The sequence below is a fragment of the Chelonia mydas genome, chromosome 12, assembly GCF_015237465.2.
Source record: "Chelonia mydas isolate rCheMyd1 chromosome 12, rCheMyd1.pri.v2, whole genome shotgun sequence".
In the NCBI taxonomy this organism is placed as follows: Eukaryota; Metazoa; Chordata; order Testudines; family Cheloniidae; genus Chelonia; species Chelonia mydas.
The window spans coordinates 35,704,764-35,726,084 of NC_051252.2; the positions used below are offsets into that span (position 1 = coordinate 35,704,764).

Sequence of the window (21,321 nt, forward strand, 5' to 3'; positions counted from 1 at the left end):
GGAGACTACAGGTGTAGTTGCCCTCAGCCAGGACAGGCCTCAAGTCCCATCCCCGGAATTGACACTTTCTGCCTCTGCAGAAAGCCGCACTTCCCTTCACAAATCCTTGCACACTGGTTTGACGCTTGGCTGTACAGCGCCTAGTGCAGTAGCGTTCTGGGCCACGGCTGGGGCTCTTAGGCGTGACAGTACCACAAATAATAAAGACTAATCATTGACTTTTGCACATTAATACAAATGTGCGTGTACAAATCAAGGGCAAAACTCAGAGGCTGACTTCAAATTGTTTGGTCCATAAACTAGAATCCCTGCTAACAAGTATAGCCTTAGTGACTAGGAAACTGCAAGCGGAAATAGATTTCTCCTCTCACACGCTAGGGCTGAGAGGAGAAAGCGGGGCCGAAATCAATTCAGTGGGTGCTGCAAGCGCCCAGCTCACAGGGTCAGTTCCTTAGAACGGTGGGCTTTGGCAGGCCAGGATAGTAAACTTGGCAGGCTAGGTTAGTAAATCCCTCTCCATGATTAACCCCAAAAGAATGCAATAGTCAGCACACTGCCCCTGGGAAGAGAAACTGGTTCCCATTGGTACCAGTCATTAGGACATTAAAGAAGAATGGAGATAAAAAGAGATACAAAATAGAGCACTTTATTTGCAAGATACAAATTACAAAACCATTGAAAAACCGGCATAAAATAAATACTTAGCCTAGCAGAGAGAGACACACACAGTACTGGCTTTGGGCTTTCGGCTGTAAGGCACACGACCCCATTTCTTAAAAATTCACATTCCCTAGTTGCAGAAGCGCGTGTTAGTCAGGACATGCACACACATACCCTAGCAGGCACACACAACTTGCACACACATTGGATGTCGGGCACATGCATTTTTGAGGTGAAAGCCAACTAAACATGAACATTTTACTACAAACTTAAAAAAACATATTTTGCATTTACATATATAAAAACTATCTCTTTGGCTAAGACAATTAAAATGATCATTTCCTACATTCAATATTTACAAATAATTTTGGGATTTATTTCCAAATTGCAAAATACTTCAATATACAAAAAAAACCCTCAGTCATAAAGGCAAACAAGAAATTACTTCAGGAGCGGGTCCTTTGGAAGTTAAAGGATATTTGCTCTAAAAAAGTTTCCATTGTCTTTTACCATCAGTGGTATTGCAAACTGTTTGGAAGTCAGTGGGACGACCTGATCCCTGGGGACATTCCACTATGTCTGCGCTTTTAAAAATCTTTCCCAAGATTCAGTTCTTTCCAAAATGAGGTTTTCGGAAAAGAGGATGAAACTGCAGTGGCAGATCCTCAGCAGCTCCACTGACTACAACTGAGCTGAGGGTCTGCTCTTAAGTGTTCGGACTGCCAGATGGGTCACAGACATTAAGAAGAGCTGTTCTGTGACAGCCTCAATATACTATACTAGCATTACTGATCTTTCTAGTCACTCTCCCATAACACTCAAGAAACTTCCCTCATCCACTTGCTGTTGGCACTAGATGAAGACAAAGAATGGTATAAAAGCCATCCATATAAATAAAATGTAGCCAGAATTCACTGTTCTGGTCTAGTTCCTTTGCTCACAAATGAAAATTTTAATTGCTGAGTTTATTTTAAACAACGACAAAGAACAGCCATGGGCATCTAGATTCTAAATCAGAATGTTTTCCACGGGGGAATTCAAACAGGGCTGGGACCAACCAGGGTCTAAATTAACCCCACCATTATTTGTTTTAAAAAGCACTTAGACAGTGATCTGTTGATTTTCTCTAAACAGGGGTCTTTGGTGTGTCCCGCAGATATCTTGGAAGATCCTGAATATTTGGTCATGCTGGGTCTCATCAGCAACTGGAAGCATCGGGCCGCTGCTGTAGACCTTTCCTGCCTCTTCCACCAGCTGTCTAACCCACAGCTGTTCAACCTACAGTAGAAGGAAAGACCACCAAGATGTTTAAATAAGATGAGAACACTTACGACATACATCTTCCTCCAACTCACCATAACCACCACCGCCCAGACTTCACTGAACACTCTAGTGCAGGTACACGAGATACTGTCAATACCGTACAACAGGCCACAAGGAACAGAACGGTCTAACTGCACAGAAAGATGTTGATGGGTAGGGAAAACCTCTTTCAAAAGAGAAATTGGGAAAAGAGGGGAAGGATGGTCTTGTGCTTAAGGCAACTGGTCTTGGATTCAGTTCCTATGGGGCTTTGGGCAAGTCACTAACTTTTGTCTAGTTAAATTGGAAATTCTTCAGGGCAGGGAATGTCTCTTTCTATATATACAGTGCCTAGCACAATGGGGCTCTAATCTCAATTGGAAGGGGTTGCGGAGAGCCATTTAAAAGTGTGAGAGGGTGCAGTTTTTCCACACCCTACCTGGCTCTCTTCTTCCCTTCTCAGATGCCCTGCCTCACCAGCTGCCTGACCCATAAGCCTCTACACCAACCCCTTCCAATTTTGACTTAGGGGGGCATGGGATCATAGCACCACTCGGGTTTGGCCTGGCAGTCCCTCCATCATGACAGACAGATGACTGGGCCAGATTTGAGTAAATAGTGTTGCGAACTGGCACATGGGATCACAACACCGCTTAGGTTTGGCCCAGCCAAAAACTGGTCGTGCCATGACCCAGGTTGGCCCCGCCTGCTCTGTGGCGTATGTGGACTGGAGATTATAGGCTGTACTATAATACACATCAATAACACGGAGAATATATTAGGATGACATCAACAAAAGAAAGCAAAGAAAGATTTGGTGGTCTTGAATTTTTTTTTTTATCGTCTTTGAACAAAGCCATTCTGGGTGTAATAAACTGATCTTCCTACTTGTTTCTAATTTACCACCAGAGTTTTTCCCACTCACTTCTTCCATATTCTTTGTACTATAAGATTTTACAAGCAAACTATCCATTACTCTCAAGTTCATTCACCCTTTACACTTCCTTCTCTGCATGAAGCCCTAATCCTGCTGCTAACAACACAATCAGTTGCAGTGATTTATTTTACAGTTGCCTAGAAGGCAAGAGTGGGAGGCCAGAAAAAGGTCACCAGGCTGAGGAGTACAGTACAAAGTTAAATTATTTAGCAAATGGCTATGCGAAGCACAACAGAAAAAACAGAGAGGGAAAGGGGGAAAAAAATACACTGATTTGTGCAAGCAAATACCTGTTTTATACATGCAATTGATGCACATATGTAAACAAGTTAGGCAGGGCTGGATTAATTCTCCTGTGGGCCTGGAGCTACTAGATTTTGTGGGGCCCCAGTAAACAAGTGTGTTTTCTAATTGAAAACAAAACGATCACAATTGTGGTATCGAGGCTATTAATGCTATACTAAACTTGCCTTTTAATTAACAAAGTTGTTCTGTGGTTACATTTCAGTCTTAAAACATGTAGAATATAGTTAAGTTAATTCAAAATAGCCTAGTTCTTACCTTAGAACAGCTGTTATATTAGTTTCTTTCTGGGAGGGAGTTTGGGTGCAGGAGGGGGATCCAGGCTGGGGCAGAGTGTTGGGGTGCAAGGGGGGTGTGAGGTTTAGGCTTCGGCTGGGAAGCGTTTACCAAGGGCAGCTCCTGGCTCGCAGTGCAGCAGGGCTCAGGCAGGCTGCCTGTGTGCCCTGGCCCCACGCTGCTCCCGGAAGTGGCCAGCTGCTGGCACGTCTCTCCGTGCCCCTGGGGGGAGGGGGACATGTCTCTGTGCGCTGCCCAGGCCCACAAGCGCCGCCCCCGCAGCTCCCATTCGCTGGTTCCTGACCAATGGGAGCTGTGGAGACAGTGCTGGGGACGGGGACAGTATGCAGAGCTGCCTCTACCCCCCACCAGGGGCGCGCAGAGACGTGCCAGCAGCCAGTCGCTTCTGGGAGTGGCGTAGGGCCATGGCATGCAGGCAGCCTGCCTGAGCCCTACTGCACTGGGGTCCCTCTTAGCCCGGGGCTGCAGCCTCTAAAGCCCCCGTGTTAATCCAGCCCTGAAGTTAGGTATGCAAATTGCATGCAGCCCTATGCTTCTGAGGTTGGAAACATCTGGCTCTGAATGTTAAGAGACAGAAACCAGATAGTCTTGGGCATACATTTCTGAGTTGTAGGAGAACGAAAGGGAAGCTCAAGCAATGGCTGTTTCTCATGAATGTGCCTTACCTGCACAAGGATTAATTTACAGCGTAAAGGGACCGTGTCTGGAAACTCTTCGCCGAAGCACAGCAAGACTCTGCTCTCAGGGAAACGGCCTTGGCTGCTGTAGAACTGCTGCAGCTCTAAAAGGAGAGAAACAGATGGTCGGAAAGGATGGAAACCAACCAACTTCAGTGAGACACGAGCACACGCAGCTGCAGCAGGTGGCTTATTCACCTGCCGGGAGAATTGCGTACGCACACCTCAGCGGCAAGTGTTGTATACAAACCCCCCACCACACACGTGCCGGGAGCACTGCATGCACACTCAGCGAAAGGTATTTAGCTTTTATCGAGAGAGAAAACCAGAGGGTGCGGGGATTAAAAATCCCAATGCAGGAAACCCTTGCTAAAGAAGCGACACTGTGCTGAGATGCAGGCTGAATTAATCTCGAATTCAACAGCCGCCGTGCCTGGCCACTCCAGTGCTCCGGCTGTCCTGCTTCTGCAGCCATTTCGACTGAGAAGAGGCAAGCCCCTGGGTGCAGAGCCTCTGCCTCTCGGAGTCTGGCAACGAGCACATCCCATCCCCCTGTGGCGACCCCCTCAGGAGACTGATGGAGCAGCAACTTCTCCCCGCTCTGGGGAGAAGACTGATTTGATGTAGAGCAGAGGTTCTCAACCTTCTTCTTTCTGAGCCCTCCCCCTCCCCACATGCTATAAAAACTCCACCACCCACTTGTGCCAGAACTGCTTTTCTGTATATAAAAGCCCGGGCTGGCCTTCAGGGGTAGCAAGCGGGGCAACTGTGCAGGACCCCACACCACAGGGTGCCCTGGAAAGCTAAGTTGCTCAGGCTTTGGCTTCATCTCCACTTGGCAGGGCTCGGGCTCAGCGTGGGCTTTCTACCCTGGGCCCCATGGAGCCTAATGCCAGCCGTGCCTGGCGGACCCCCTCTTTGTGGCCCCCAGGGGGCCCTGGACCCCTGGTTGAGAATTGCTGATCTAGCACTTTCAGGGGAGGTCTAAGAAAGGAGGAACGACTAAAGGTCCTATCTTCCCACCTCAGGGAAGTCCACAGACATTCCTTGTACCTGAGGAGAAAGAACTGGGCCCTGCATTAATATGTATTAACACAGATTCAGGATCACACAAAGTGCCTTTAGGAATGTTATTTTGTAATCTTTAGATTTTTTTGTAACCTATCAATTGTGCCCTCACTTGATCTAAAACACTGCAGTGGGGTTTTTATACATCTCCAAACGCCACAGCTCCCAGGAGAGAAGCCCCAGCGTTTGGTGGAAGGGATATTGCTGTGTTTATTTCTATAAGTGTTGGCAAGGACATATGTGAGCACTTTGGGGCTGAACTCTACACATTCTGGGCCAGATCCTGAGCTGGCATAAATCAGCCTAGGTTCTTTGACTTCAAACATAGAAACGATGGTCCAGTGGTTAGGCCACTACTATGAGACTTAAGAAACCTGGGTGGAATTCCCTGCTCTGCCACAGATTTCTTGTGTGACCTTGGGCGAGTCACTTAGCTTCTCTGTGGCTCTGTTCCCGGCTGCCCCACCTTATATGGGTGCGCTGAGGATAAATATGCTAAAGATTGCAAAGAACTCAAGACAAATGATCTCCTGTTCCCATCCTAAGTGCCTTCAAAACAACGGCCCTTCACTGGAGCCGATTTACACCAGCTGAGGATCTGACCCCTATCAGTACAGGAGGATGTAGACACCATCCTAAAGCAACATGGCTCTATCCATGTCAGTGCTCAGACGACAATAAGGGGGGCAGAAAAGTCAGATGTAATGAAGAGGGTGGATCAAGAGAGGTGGGAATGTTCCACAAACCTCGGACAAACTGGTTGGTGTCGAATATTTTGACCACCTCATCCCGGTCCAGCTTGTTGGGCCTGTCCTTGTACAGCACGTTGTTTCCGCTCCAGAAGACTCTCCCCTGGCACAGCCTCTTGATGAAGATACCCTGTTTGTTGCTGTGCAGCAGCACCCCCCGTTCCAGGTGCCCGAAGAGCTTCTTGGTGATGTGCTTCTGGCGGTCATTCGGGATGGCGTCGGCGGACGGGAACTGCACATGCTCCAGGCTATCCGGGCCATACAGCTTGTCACAGTGGGCGGGCGCGTGGCTCAGGGAAATTCGGCAGCCTTCATGGTAAGAGGTAGTAGTGTGGCCAACCAGCTTCCCTCCATAATAGAAACTGATCACCATCTGTGAGTGCGCTGCAGGGAGACATGCCCACACACAGCCGATCAGAGGACGCAGCTAACCCCCTCCGCTCCTTCACCCAGTGCTGCAGGAATAACCATCCCATTGCACGGGAGAGAAAAGCTCCACTTAAGCGCTGAAGCCCTTGAAATGCCGTGTGCCCAGCTCGACAGCAGGGAACGTAAAGAGTCAGCATCACAGCTCTCTGGGGCCAGAATCAGCAGGATAGTCAAGAGCCGCTCCTGCAGCCCCGGCACGCATGAGCAGACCTCACTCAGAAAGCATGGTCTTTAATGGGACTACTCCTGTGAGGAAGAACTCCAGTTGTTTCCTCCCTGACCCTCTCAGACTTTCCACTGGGGTCACAGATTTTCGGCACAGGGTTCCTGAACTCAGCACGCCCTCTAGCCCACAACCTTTTACCTTCCCAATCCTCCAGAGTCCCACATGTCTATCTGCAGCTGACCAGTTAGATTTACCTAACTAGTTTTACCAGTTACCCCTTGGTTAGATTTAGGTAGAACATGCCAGCAGAACAGTTTGCAAACGTGACTACACATGTCAGCGTGGTGGGCACCGATTGCACGCACCAGGATCCTTCTACCTTTTCACTGGGAACTGGAGGAGCAGATGGCTGCATACTTCAAGCAGTGGCTGCCCCGGGGCAGATTCAAACACCCTTCCTCCCCTTAAATATTTCCTCACTCCATGAGCAGCCCCATTGAAGCCAACAGCACGACTCAGGTAAGTGCTCAGCCACGGGAGTAACAGGTTTATAAACTGCCCCTTGGAAACTCCCCAGCCACTCCAGATTCCATTATCCAGGGAACAATCATCCTGGAACAGCCTTCATCCAAGTGGACTGCGCTGCTCCTGCCTTTAGTGAAGCAAACGTAAAGGAGTCTGAGACCAGGACAGCCATTTTATGCTGCCACATAGGTGTGCAGGAGGGCATCCCCCGTGGGCTTGGGATCCTTCTACCAACAAACTCTCTGTCCTTAAGGGTGTCTGTCAGACTTTGTCGCTTGTTAGCTAACTATATTGCCCTGTGTGTGCATCTGCCACCTCAGCTGAAACTTGCCCTTTCACTCATGCTACTGTTTGTTATCTAAACAACCTGCTAGGTCTCCAAACAAATGCCTGTACTGATGCAGAGCGGATTTGCCGTGGGTAAGCAATCTGCACAGCAGATTTGCAACCAAGAGCCCAGTTCTTGCTGTGGCTGGTAGAGAGAGCAAAGGAGGCTTAATGTCACCTTTACACTCCTCTTCCCCAATCCTGGTGGCACCCAGGGGCTGGTTTGGTCCTCAGCACAAGTCAGACCAGCCTCAAGGTGCCACCTATGGGCTGCTGTGCTGGCCAGATCACCGAAGCATGGAGTGCTCTGGCCACAGTCGCTCCAGCTTTTGGCATATCTTCAACACCCGGGGAGGGCTGGAAGGACTGGCACAGAGCTGGGGCTATGGTAGCCTCATGCCACTTGGGGACTTCCCAACGCCCAGGGAATCCCCAGCTGGCTCTTTAAGTCAACTTTACGTGTTGTTGGAGCAGTGCAAAGGCATCATCTTATTGGGCAGGATCTGGCCTCCTCCCTGGCGCATGAATCTCTGCTACTGCTTAGAAGCTTTAATACCTTTGCCTGGGTGCTGAGAATGCATCCGATGAAGTGAGCTGTAGCTCACGAAAGCTTATGCTCAAATAAATTGGTTAGTCCCTAAGGTGCCACAAGTACTCCTTTTCTTTTTGAGAATGGAACAGTGGCTTATGAAGTCAGAGTGTTTCTGAGCAATTGAGCCCTAAGCTGCCATTTTCGGTGGCTCTGCCATTTTTGATAATTATTTTCTCTGTGTGCGCACGAACAGGGCCACAATGGCAGCGAAGCCAGGCACCAACTGGGAGTGTCACATGAGAGGTAGCTTACACCATACTGACTGAGGGCACAGCATGTAACTAAGCAAGGAAGCATGCAGTGGAATGGGATTTCTGGTACCTGAATGCAGCTGTTCATAGCTGGAGTACCCATTCATCAGGGGCACAGCTGCTGCAGGAAAAGAAATAAAGTTATATTTGTGTGCCAAGTTTTGACACAAGCACCTGGATCTCTGGTAGAATCCAGTGACCAGGCCACCCGCTCGTTTCACCCAGGTGCTGTTTCCTCTCAACCCCTAAATTCTTCCTCTCGACATCGTCCTGATCCCTCCAAGGTTTCATAAGAAAAGAAAATCCTGCAAGGAGCCTTGTCCACATCAGGGGTTCCACTTCCCCAGCCAGATGAGCAGCGACAGAACTGAGATTCCCAACATGGGATCCAGAACAGTGCTGCCATGTATGGGGAATTCACTTGACAATGTACCACTTTAGAGCCAACCTGTCGCTTTAAGCCCATTGGGCCTGCAGCTGTCGTCCTTACCATTCCCAATGGCATCAATGGGAGTTTTGCCAGAGTAAGGACTACAATCTAACTAAGGTCAGCCACTGCCAATGCGATGATGACATGAACCTTATACTTTAGATCTGGGGCTTCTGAATATATGTAGAGTCAGACATAACCCCCTGAGCAACTACAAAACATTGACAGTCATGACACATGCCATTGCAAAGATAATTTTTCCTGTACTTACAGCAAGATTTAAATTCCAGGTATGATATTTTAGGCATTCTTTATAAACTTGTTCCTCAAACAAAAAAATCCTCCACAAGCATCAAATATAGAGGCAGCTATTCAGAGATCACCCAAATTAGTCTTTGCTATCCTGGTTGTGTCCTTGAGGGATTACCCAATCAAACTAGACACTCTGTTCTATAAATCCTGGATACGTTGTTGGTGTCTTACCAGGGCTAGGTTGCTGCATCCACCAGTCTGGTATTGGAGGGTTTCTACAATTCTCCTGAGGTGGGGAAGGGCTTCTCTTTATTATACCAAGGTAATCGTCTACACCAGGGGACTGAGGAAGACAGAAAAGCCATTACATCATCCAGGTAACAAAACCGAGATTAAGCAGTTTTGCAGTTTCAAGCAATCTCATCATATCAATGGCAATCAATATGGTATGGAAACAAGCCATTATCTAAATTGCTCACCGGCCCCTGAACAGGAATAGTAAAAACAAACATAGTAGGGCAGCAGGGATACTGTGACATAGGTGAACTCTTCAGCTTTGTGACTGGTTAGAAGGAGGGGGCCTTGGATTTCATAGGGACGCTGAGAGCGGAATTTACCCCAACAATTTTGCATCACAGTGAAGGGAGACAAGAGCTGCAAAAGTCTGACCCGCTGGTGAAACTCTTATGGAGCTGTATGCAGACGTGAGATGCATTGATATGACAAGCAACGGCCACAGGTCTGTGCACTGTGTTACATGAATGAATGTAACGAACATATCTGTAAAACATGCAGATTTGTTCTTCTTGCCCCAGTGATATCAAAATCTAGGTCCCGCGGCGGTATGGTTTTATCATTAGAAAAATGCAATACACAATTTCATGGAGAAACTTTACCATCTAGCCCTTCCAACCAAAGAGAGATCGCTTCTCTATAGCAGTTAGTTACCTCTTTTATTAGGTCATCTATCGCAGAAGGACTGCAGTCCATGTCAGTGGCTTCATTCGAGCTGCCTCCATTAGCAACACCCGCTTTGCCTGGAAAGAAATACACGAATTCAATGCTCAACGCATCATACCATGTGCAGTGACCTAACAAGGAACCAGACCATAAAACATGCAAGAGAAGGCCCTGGGATGAGGGTGACTTGCTTTAGGGACATGTTTACCATTGTTAAAATAAAGAAACCTAGAATCCTTCATGGGATCTTACTTCTCACTGCTATGTATGGGGAATTCACTTGACAATGTACCATTTTAGAGCCAACCTGTCACTTTACAACCGTGCAACCCCATTGGCCCTGCAGCTGTAGTCCTTTCCATTCCCAGTGAAATCAATGGTAGTTTTTCCAGAGCAAGGACTGCAGGATTGAGCCCAACGGATTGCATGGGTGTGAATAAGATTAAATCCAGAGAACAGTTCTGCTGCAGCTGGGAACAATTTAACCTTCACTGGCAAATTTTCTTCCCTGCCAAAGCACAGCTCTGCACTGTTGGGGGGAAATGGAATGCCATTTGCATAATGCTTGTAAGAAGTGTACAGAAATATAAAGCCTTCTGCGTGAATGAAGTTTACAGAGACCAAAATGCTAAAGGTAGACTTCCTGACAACCAGATTTTGCATGTTTAAAAAAAAAGAAAAGCACAAACAAAACCACAAATAAAAATAAACTTAGCACAGCTACCAACAGACCGGACATCACAGCAACAAATGTTCTCTGCTGAACCCCTGTTACTATAATCGCTGCTTTTACTGTTGGGCAATGCGAGAGAGTGATTCTATTTCCTCAGCATCTGTACAGATTAAAGCAGCTGTACCTTTAGGTTAGAAGGGGGCAACAGGACTGAATGTAAGGCCAAAACCACAACTAAAATCTTCACCAGGACAGACTTCGGGACTGATTCTGATCTCAGCCCAGACTTACCCCGGAAGGACTCCATTGACTTTAGTGGAGTCACTCTGTGTTTATACTGGTGTAAGTGGGAACAGGATCAGACCTTCTGAACCAGACTGCCATGGAGTATTGTCAGCTAATGTCAGACAGCACGCTCTGTTGTTTGGTTTTTTACTTGGCGGGAATAGCCTCTCCTACTCAAACAGCTGTGGGATGAGGCCCTGGGGAGGAGGGTGAATTCCAAACTTTCCACATGGAGTTTTCCCCAGATCCTTCCAGTGGGGGCTGAGGAGTGTTTGCTCTCCTCCCCCCAGGAAGAAGAGACAAGATCTTGATGGCATGGGCTTCCAGTGGCTCTCCACATGCAGGTCCTGTGCATCTGAAGTGGCCTTGGGGCCCTTGTCCCTCTCCCCAGCAGATGGCCGCCTGCCAGGCCTTTCCTTGCTAAAAGGCAACCCCAGAATCCTCCCTGAAAAGGTTCCACAGTCCACGTGGCTACAGTAAAGTGAAGGCAGTTTACAGCTACATTAACTTTCCCCAGGTGGCTTTGAGGAAGAAAGGATGCACGACCCCCTGGCCTCTCCTTCCCCAACCCCTTGATCTCCCATATCTGCCCTCTGCCTGCCCCTCCTCAGCCATGGATCCCTGCCCCATAGCTCTAGGGAAGAGTGGGACAGTGCTGACTCCCCCTTTCCCCACCCATTCCATGACCAAGGCAGCTCCCTGGGCACTGATCTAGGGGGTACAGCCTGACCCAGTGGAATCACCTAGATTCACACTGGCACAAGTGAAGGTGGAATGTGGCCCGGGAAATGCAGCTCGGTATCTGAATGCATGTCAGAGCTGGCGTAAGTCCACTTCTGTTTTTCCCTTTGCTTTAATAACCAGACACAATCTCTCTTCTCTTATAAATCCCTCAGATGTTCAATGCTCAGGACGCAGGTGGCTATGGAACAAGTCACTTAGTTTATCAGGACACTTACATTTCTGCTCTTCCTCTGGGACAATCCTGTACACTTTGTACGGCTCTGAGATGTCCAGCTGGGACCTGTCAGTCACCTCCTCGAAGTCCGGGCTCTTGTTCAGAGCACAGCGTAGCCTCGTTTTCCAAGTGGCTGGCTCGGCTTTGTCACCTTCTTTAAATTTCCCTTTGAAAACTGCCCAAGCCTAAAACAAAAGAGAAGTGCCACAGAGCTGAAGAACCAGCTTTACAATTAGAGTTCTGTTTTACGGGGTTTATTTCATTTTTCAGGGTTTATTTTTAGCAATTTTTGAATTTTATGCAGTTTGCAAAAAAATCCAGGGGATTTGGGGCTCTCTCTGTGTATACAGCAATGAGTAATCTCTTGGGAATATTCCCGAGTGGTGCTTTAATGTAGTACCATTTCAAACAGCACTATATTCAAGCACACTAGGGAGTCTTTAGTGAGCACAAGCAGGGTCTACACAGACTAATTAATGCACAGCACGTTAGAGCACTTTAGAAACCACAGCCCTATCCGTATTGCAGCTCTGTGTAGACAAACCCTTAGATCCAAGTAACCATTTTTGGTGTTTATTGGCTAAACGCCTATTTCATTGTCTTCTGATCGGTTAAAGGCTAAAATCAGTTTATAACTTCAGGGCCAAATCTCACATTTGTTCCTCAAGGCCGTTTCCTAATGTCCTCACTCAGGGAAACTCCTAGTGACTTCCACCGCAGATCTAACCACCACTCCTAGGTACTTGCCTGGCCACTGTCACTGCAGTGTCTGAGCTCCTCATAATTGTCACTGGATTTATCCTCAGTTACAGCACTGCTGTTAGGCAGAGAAGGGCTGTTATCCCATTCTCACCGATGTGAAACTGAGGGGCAGAGTTACACTTCTTGGATAACCTTGAGCAAATACATCAGAGGTGGGAACTGAAGCCTCATCTCCTAGGTCAGGGCCCTAACTACTGTACTATTCTTCACACTGACTCACAAAGTGCCTTATTCTCCAGGGCACTGCAGCTTCTGCAGTTATCATTTAAACCCACGCAAAATGCTTCCCGTTCAGAGTTCTCCATTCATTTCATCCCAGGAGTAGTGTTTTACAGTCACTTTGCCCAGGTGGAAATGACCACTCAAGGCACAGGGCACGGGAGAATCCGGCCCACAATATCAGTGCACTGGCAAGTCAGAGCTTACAAAGAGGAAGCTGCAATAGGTTTCGATCAAGTTTTCAAAAAACACAACAAAAAACCTCTTGTCCCAAAATCTGAAAAGCCGAGAGGGGAGACTATTGCATGCAAATAGCCTGTATAGGGCCACCATATCCCTGACGTGAAATTCTTTTCTTTCCAGAATTTTACACAATTTGCGACTTACACAATTTGCCACGGTCCAAAATTAGCCTTTTAATTACCCTCATCGTGATGGACAGGTGAGTGAGAGATGTGGGGAGAGTCTTAAGCTTTGCACACTCTTCTTTTCATTAGTGTGTCCCAGCTCTAAACTAGTCTAAACAATCTTCTGTATGCTCAATACTCTTGCCCATGTAAGGTCTGATTTCCAAAAAATACATTTACAATTAACACAACTGTGCTCAGCTCAGGCATAATAGCAATAATTGGGGGGGTTTTAAATTGCTTTTGCATAGCAGATGCACAATGGTGCATTAATTCTTGGAAATCACATCCACAGTATTAAGTGCTTTTAAAAAGCTATCACTCAAGGCTGGCATGATTTTCATTGCAGGGGAGGCAGCGTTGCTCAGTTGATACAGCACAAAAGTGGGACTCAGGAGACCTGATTTCTATTCTCTGCTTGCCACTGGCCTGCTGGATGACTTTAGACAAGTCACTTCCCTGCTCCGTGTTTCGGTTTCTGCATCTGTGCAATGGGGATAATAATACTAACTTCCTTTGTAAAGCACTTTGAGATCTACTGACAAAAAGATCTATGTAAGAGCTAGGTATTTTTATTATTACAGGCTACTGAAAATTCATATTTAGGGACATTTGAAAAAGCTTATCAACATGGTGTCTCGCAATATAATGTGCACATAGTGATTTGGAAAACCATATTAATTTAGCAGGCTTGATCCCTTTGGAGCAGTTTTGGTGTGCCATAAAAATACTTCTTTAGGCCCTGATCCCGCAGCGACTTGACTGGAATAAATGGGACCTTTCGCAGTGAATAAAGCTGTGCATATGAATAAGCGTTGGCAGAATGGGGGCTGTAGCCCTGTTTATAAATAAATGTCTACGGCAACTATTCATAATAAAAACCAGACAAAGACCAGTTAGTACCATCAATATATTCCATATTCAGTATCTTAGCCCTTTTAAACTCAGAGCCATAAACTCCTGAAAAGACGCTAACTCCCTGGGTCAAATTCTGCACCTTACACCTGTGCAGCCTCAATGCAGCCAACAGGGCTCCGGCAGTATGGCTGAGCCAGATTTAGCCTACTGCCATAGTCATGTCAGGACCCAGATAGCTGTAGGTCATTTCATCTCTGTACAGAAGCAGATCTTTGCAAAAGCCAATTTTCCATCAAAAAATGTTAGACCAGCCCTATCAACAACTGCTGTGGGTGCTCAGCACCTTTAGGAAGAGGTAGGAGACATATTATTAATGCCCAAATTAACTTTAATTTAAAGGAGGATTGCAGCGCTAGGCAATTCTCACTGGGGGAAAAAAAAAAAAAATCGTGCAAGCATGGAAATCTGTTACACTGCCAAAAATAGGAGCAGGCTGAGCACTTTCTGCAAAGTCAGTGGGAGACAAGGGCGCTCGGCAACTCTCCGGAGGCAGCCAGCAGCCTAGAGCACCAGAGCATCAAGGGCAGGGGCAGGGCTGCTCAGCAGGAAGGGGATGGGCCCAATGTGTTTGCAATGAAAGAGAAAGTCACGGTGCATGAGCCGTGTTAAGAAAAGAAATTTACCATCTCTCCTACCTTGAATATAGAAGCATCCACCTCCTGGTTGTAATCCTGTTTCCCGGCATGTTTCCACGGGATGCGGAACATGCTTTTCTCTTCGTTCTCCCAGATCAGGCCCGGGTACATCCCACTATCGATCTGTTCAATCAGCCACTGCCTGAGCCGCCTCCCACCATTCCTGTCACACATCCTGGAAGGGAAATTCGCAGGGTCCATTAAATGCCTCCCACCAGCCATACGCCTGCCACCTACAGGAATCAAGTGCCACACTTCAAGGCGTTCTGCTGACCCGTACACAGACATCAGGAGTCAGCAGCCATTGGAGGGGGGCAGGGGGTTACACGACACACCATGGGCCAGGGCTGTCTTCATTGTCTACGTCTGGTACACGGTCAGCACTTAACGGACAATATACAGCGATATCAAAATGTCCTAATTATTGTGTACACATAACCAACGCCAAAACTATTAAATGCCCCCAATACTCTGTGACAGCCCATTATAAATTACTATTAATAGCAATAATTTGCACTTATATAGTAACTACCATTCAAGGATCTCAAAGCTCACTATTATTACCCCCATTTTACATATAAAGAAACTGAGGCACGGAGAGGAGATAAGTGATTTGCCCCAGGCCACAATGGGAGTGCGTATCAGGACTAGAACCAAGAACTCCCCAGCTCTCACCACTAGACCATGCCACCTACTATTTACACTGTGGATTGAAACTTGATTTCAAGGCTCTTTGGGACAAGGACTATCTTTTTGTTCTGGGTTTGTACAGAGCCTAGCACAATGGAGTCCTCGTCCAGGGCAGAGCTAAGTGCTGCCATAATATACCTAATGGATAAGGAAAAGAGCACAATTTAGATGTAAAGAACCAAATTCTGCTTTCAGTTACACTGGTGTAAATGCACAGTAACTCCACTGGTTTCAGTGGAGAGAGACTATTTAATACCCAAGAGCAGAATCTGGCCTAAAGTTGCTTGAAATGCAGTCTGTAGGGCCCATATGCATCTGTTTGTAAAGTGGGGAGGGGAGGATCCAAAGAAATGAATAAAACACATATTCCATAGAACTAGCATTTTTAGGCAGAGCCTCTGTGACTCAGATGTGTCCAACACTTTCATAGAACTGTCCCTCTTGGAAAACTGCAGGCGGTACAGGAAGCTTAGAGCTTTCCTCCCCAACTCCTCTGTCCCCGCTCCCAAACGCTTCTTCACATAATATGCACGTTGCAGCAGATCTTGACAAACGCCATGAAGAGACTGCTTTGTATTGTACAAAATCATCTTCTCTGTCATTCAGGTGCCAGTCACAAGAACAACAGCTGGAAATCCCCCCCGATAGCTGGAAAGATGCTCAGCCCTTAACTAAACATTTGTCTTGCCAACATTTCAGTGCTATAGACTATTTCCCCATGTTATTTTTGATGAGAAAAATTCCTCAGACTGCTGGATGCCTGCCTAATAGCAGGCTAATAGAGATGATGAAAGCTATCCAATTATCGGATTGAAACTCCCAAGAGCACTATTGAAAAGAAGCCTCATTTGAATCAGTGCAGCCAGAGTAACAAGAAACAAAAAACCACACTGTATTAGTCAGTTCCCTTGGATTATTACAATTTCTTCTCTCGGCCTTTTCCACTGAGGGCCAGAACCTGAGCTGGTGTAAGTTGATGCAATTCCACTGACTTCAATGGAGCGACGTCTACTTTCACCAGCTGAAGATCTTACCAATTACATGATGTGTTCATTGCATACAGAACTAGGGACTACGGGGCCTGATACTGCTGTCACTTATACCACTGAAGCTCTTCACTGGTGAGAGGGGAGAATGAAATCCATTGAGTTTGCATGGAAGTCTATTTAGTAAGTTGATATGCTTTAATGGTCAGCATTTCTTGGCTTACTATATCCCTGTCCTTGCTCCTCACACAGACTCCATTACCTCTCGCTGGTACTTGGGCTGAGCAAGGAACGCAGGACTGAGCCATGAGCACATATACAAATGAACTAAAGTACAATGCAGTTAGCATTTCAGAGAATCATCTAATTATAGTGCATTCAGCATCACTATAGTTAGAAATGGAGAATTTCCCCTAATCACTGGGTCTCTCATTATAGCTCAGCAGTTTTAATATACATCATGCTGAAAGAGACAGAGTTCTCTGCCTCAGTGTAATTTTATTCCATTTTGGCTGTAAGTCAGTTTGGCTATGTTTTAGGGCCCAATCCTTAGTCAGACAATAAACCCCGTTGATTTCAATCAGATAACTCATGTGAGCAAGTCCTCCAGGATCAGTGTCTTTGTTGCATGAGAATAGGTGTGTAAATTATTTGAATTTCCAAAGCTGTTTTTGCACATGCTGGTAACAATTAAGAAAAGTGTTTTTCCAGAAAACAAGATGTGGGGGTGGGGAGTATTCTTTTAAACAATTAAGCAAGCACGTCATTGACATGCTGGTAACAGGCACAATTTGAAAAACACCTATATGCACATACCCAACTAAGTTTAACAAGAATTGTGTTCCATAGTAGCCCATACCTGAAGTCAATGGGGATTGTGTGGGTCTATCCCAGGGAAAATCTGTTCACACATTATGCATAGATAACCTACATTGCAAACACGGATTTCAGTTGGGTTTTGTGGACCAAGCTCAAGAGGTTCCTCTGAGTGACAGATTATTCCATTGGCCAAATCCTCACACTCAGGACACCAGGCAAAAATTCAGGTAATAGATTCAGAGCCATGACAAGGTCAATGGAAGACTGGTCCTAATTCTACAACTGTATGCTAAGGACCTGCACACCTAAGGAATCACAATATTCCAACCGGTGTTAGAAAGTATGTTCAAAGGACCTAAGGCTGCAGAAGGATGGGTTAGGGAGTGGATCACCCAAACCAAGGTTTGCACTGGCTGGCTGGTTCTTTTTGATGATGTCACTTTGTGCAACATCTCCCAGTGGTGGGAGGCCCCAGGGACTTCATTGCTGCAAATAAATATGTGAAGCGAATAATCCCAAGACTTAGTCTAACTTCCCCCACCCACCCTGCTTCCTGATTTCAACCACTCATTTCTTCCAGTTGTTGAAAAGTGTTTTTATCCCTGACACCAATTAGCATCGCATTTTCTTTTCCAAGGGGAGCCGCAGATCAGGATTTAGAGATTCCTATGGTACCACCAGCATTTTCCTCCCTGGCCTCCACACCAGAGATGGGAGCAGCCTGAATAGCAGCACAAGGGCTCAAAAAACTGATCAGTTTTCAGTGTCTCTTCCTCTTTTAGAAATGGCATTTTTTCACCCCTCTCCCGTTTCCTTTTCTGCAGCAGGTCCTTAATAGTTTAATCATTAGGAAGTCCATGGCAAAGTCCAAGACCACCTAAATTATGATTTGTTGGCTCATTCCTCTGAAAGAGGATCCACGGTAACATTAAAGACAAACCATGTAAACAGTCAAAAAGTTCGTATGTACACACTTCTGTTCTGTCTCTGAATTACTCAGTGATATTTAGGCAAATTCTTCTATTTGAGAATAAACTGTTAATGCTTCCAGTTGTCTTTTGTAACTTTTTAATAGGGACCAATGGCACTTACTTGACAAGGTGCATTTTGGGGTCATTGCTGAACTCAGGCCAAATGACTTTGGGCCTAATTAAACTAATGTTAACTGTCCAATTTAACCAATGCCATCAGGGAAATACTCAGTTAAAGGTAACAACTCTTCCCTAATTCATCTGATTGTCCATAAATGCTGTCCTTCATGTTAGTCCAGATTCCCTGACACCTTGGCTTGGCTTCCACACCATGCAAAGCATGCAAACCCTAAATGACTGATATTTTGGGTTTACATGATGCAACAGTTAGATGGAGTTTAACAGAACGGGGCTGGTGGCAAGCTGATTGGAGATCCCTTACAAAACGTAGGGACAATGGAGCTAGTTAAAGAGTGAGTGCACACATGACATAGGAATGACTTTGCCTTTTGTACATTTAGCCCAATCCTTTAATATTACTCTGTCTTTATTACCCCAAAGCCGAAAAGTGGCCACCATACCTATTGCTTAAATAAGAAGAGATCAGCTCCATTCAGTAATATGATTTGGGGGCAAGGGAACAACAGGGCTCTGTCGCACTGCTTGCTCACTATTCATTCTGTCCAGATTCCTATGAAGGTTAGCCAGAGTTCTGTCTCATTAGAGGGTGTGCTGAATAGACCCCATAAGCTGTGTCTAGCCTAAATGTTCCTATTCCTATTTTGTGCTCAGCTGGAATTCATAATAGTACAGTTAGAACAAGAAGACTTTATTGTACTGTTTAGGGAACAGGAGACGATAAGATAGGGATCAAAAGAACATACGCTTGGCCATACTGGGTCAGACCAATGGTCCATCTAGCCCAGTATCCTGTCTGCCGACAGAGGCCAGTGCCAGATGCTTCAGAGGGAATAAAGAGAACAGGGTCAATTATCAAGTGATCCATCCCCGGTCATCCAGTCCCAGCTTCTGGCAGTCAGAGGTTTAGGGACACCCAGAGCATGGGCCTGTGTCCCTGACCACCTTGACCCATAGCCAGTGACGGAGCCCATCACTAGGCAGAATCACAGGATATTGCACATCCCTCCAAAGCATTTTCAAAGATCCAGTTACCCTCACAGCTTGTGTGTATTGTGCCCAATGAACTTTTCTTTTCTTTTTTAAGCAGAGACCTAAGGTGGGAGTTTGGAATTTTGGAAGAGGGGGAAAACTTTCCAAGCTCCCAGCTTCTCCATTGTTTCATAAAACCGCTCAAGAGGTAATACTGCTGGTGTCATTTTTGTTGGGGTCTTGTTTTAAGTTAAGAGAGAGCTTTACATATGTTGCTTTTCCTCCAGCCTGTACTTTACTATGCTGGCTATGGGCAAAACCTTTTACCTTGCCTTTGCAAACTAGCAAATGCTCTCCCAGACACCAGTCGGAGTATGTTTCACCAGGTGCAGTCCAGATTACATTATTTAAATATAAAAGAGAACAAAAATGGAAAATATCTGCAATTATCCCTCTCCATAGCATCAGTGAGGAATCACTGATTTATTTCTTGTCAACAGAGCAGGTAATTGTTTTTAATCAATTAGGGTCCTGGGACATGCGCTGCACTCCACATTCTTAAGCGTCATTTCTGATTCCTGCCTGGAGCGAGCTCCATGCTTTCATTTAATGTTAGGTCAAAATGCATTAGCATGGACGGCGGGAGCCCAGCGCTGGCCGGCGGGAGGCAGAAACGTGCCACCTCCAAAGTTCAAATCTCACCTGCAAAAAGGAAGCTGAGGTTGCAAAGAAATAAAAAGCTCCTCAAATCAATGCCAAAGCGGTCCACGTTACATTTGCAAATGCAAACGTTAGTCAATGGTTTTACAAAGAAGAGGCAAGGCTTAGCAAAGCCCTTGTGCTAACGCACCACCTGGGCTCTGCCCGGCCCACCTATCAACAACCCTGCCGGCTGCAGAATGCTCTGCTCGGAGGAGGAAGGGGTGAGATGCAAATACCTGTCAGCGGTCTGCAGAATCGGCTTGCGCCCCGGTGCTCACCCAGATGTGCCCAGCGGCTGCGCGCAGCTGGTTCGCTCTGCGCACAGCGCTCGCAGGCCAGAGAGGGTAAGCGAAAGCAGGCACTCCCCCGCCCCTTCCTCGCATTTATTAAAAAGCAGGGGGAGGGTCTGCTGTATCCCGCCTCCCCCGGGGCTTGCAGCCAATGGACAGCGGCGGAAAGCCTCCGGCTGGCCAATGGGAATAGGACAGAATTGAGCGCTTTCTTCTAAGCCCTTTCTTTTCCGAGAAATCAGGCTGCGCTGGGGGCGCAAAGGGGGTCTCGATGTTGGAGCCTCCTCTCCTGGGTCAACGTTCCAACCCCCCGGGGGCTCGCCCGGGTCAACGTTCCATCCCCCCGGGGGCTCGCCCGGGTCAACGTTCCAACCCCCCGGGGGCTCGCCCGGGTCAACGTTCCATCCCCCCGGGGGCTCGCCCGTGGCCCATTTCTCGGCCACATGTAGCGCAGGGCTGCCGGGCCGCAGCGAGCATGCTCCTAACCTCCCTTTCCCATCAGGATCCCTGGCTGCTTGGCAGGGATCTCAGCCTGGCTTTCGTTCCCCGGGGGTGTCGTTTGCAAAGGCTGTATGAGGTGGACAGGCAGGGAGCCAGCGACTGGGGGCGTTTTCTGAAACTCTGCTCAGTGTGAGGGGGGCAGAGCCCGAAGAGGGGATTTCTCGTCGAAACTCAAGCTTTGCTGGAAGGCTGCCCCCGCTTTGCAGCGTGGCTGGGAATTTCCTGGAGCGTGTCCCAGACACCTTGTGTCTTGGGAGAGTGACTCTCTGTAGAGCTCCGGGCAGCAGGGTGGCTCTCCAGCGCAGCTCTCTCTCTGCCGCTAAATTACAGCTCAGTTGCACGGTTAACTCACTCAGCACCTCACATTTGCTGATTCCAGTGCAAGCAATGAGATGGGAAAGGTGGGATACCCAGAGCCATCACCCAGGCGGCAGGTTACCATGTAGGAAGAGAAATGAGACTGTCAATGG

General features: G+C 47.0%; 1 protein-coding gene across 2 annotated transcripts; it reads right to left on the reverse strand.

Annotated features, from left to right (window-relative positions):
* Positions 1 to 630: 630 nt before the first annotated feature.
* IRF8 (interferon regulatory factor 8) lies at positions 631 to 20,952 on the reverse strand. Of its 2 annotated transcripts, none has more exons than XM_027821777.3 (9): positions 20,297 to 20,952; positions 14,783 to 14,957; positions 11,843 to 12,026; positions 9,914 to 10,002; positions 9,197 to 9,308; positions 8,354 to 8,404; positions 5,991 to 6,377; positions 4,165 to 4,280; positions 631 to 1,938 (listed from the first exon to the last, which is right to left on the reverse strand). In XM_027821777.3, exons 2-9 carry the CDS (start codon positions 14,954 to 14,956, stop codon positions 1,762 to 1,764), a joined length of 1,290 nt encoding a protein of 429 aa, XP_027677578.2. In that variant the 5' UTR covers position 14,957; positions 20,297 to 20,952; the 3' UTR covers positions 631 to 1,761. The 2 variants fall into 2 exon arrangements, with proteins under 2 accessions (XP_027677578.2, XP_007059342.2); XM_007059280.4 differs by having other exon boundaries at positions 8,354 to 8,401; positions 20,297 to 20,924.
* Positions 20,953 to 21,321: the final 369 nt, after the last annotated feature.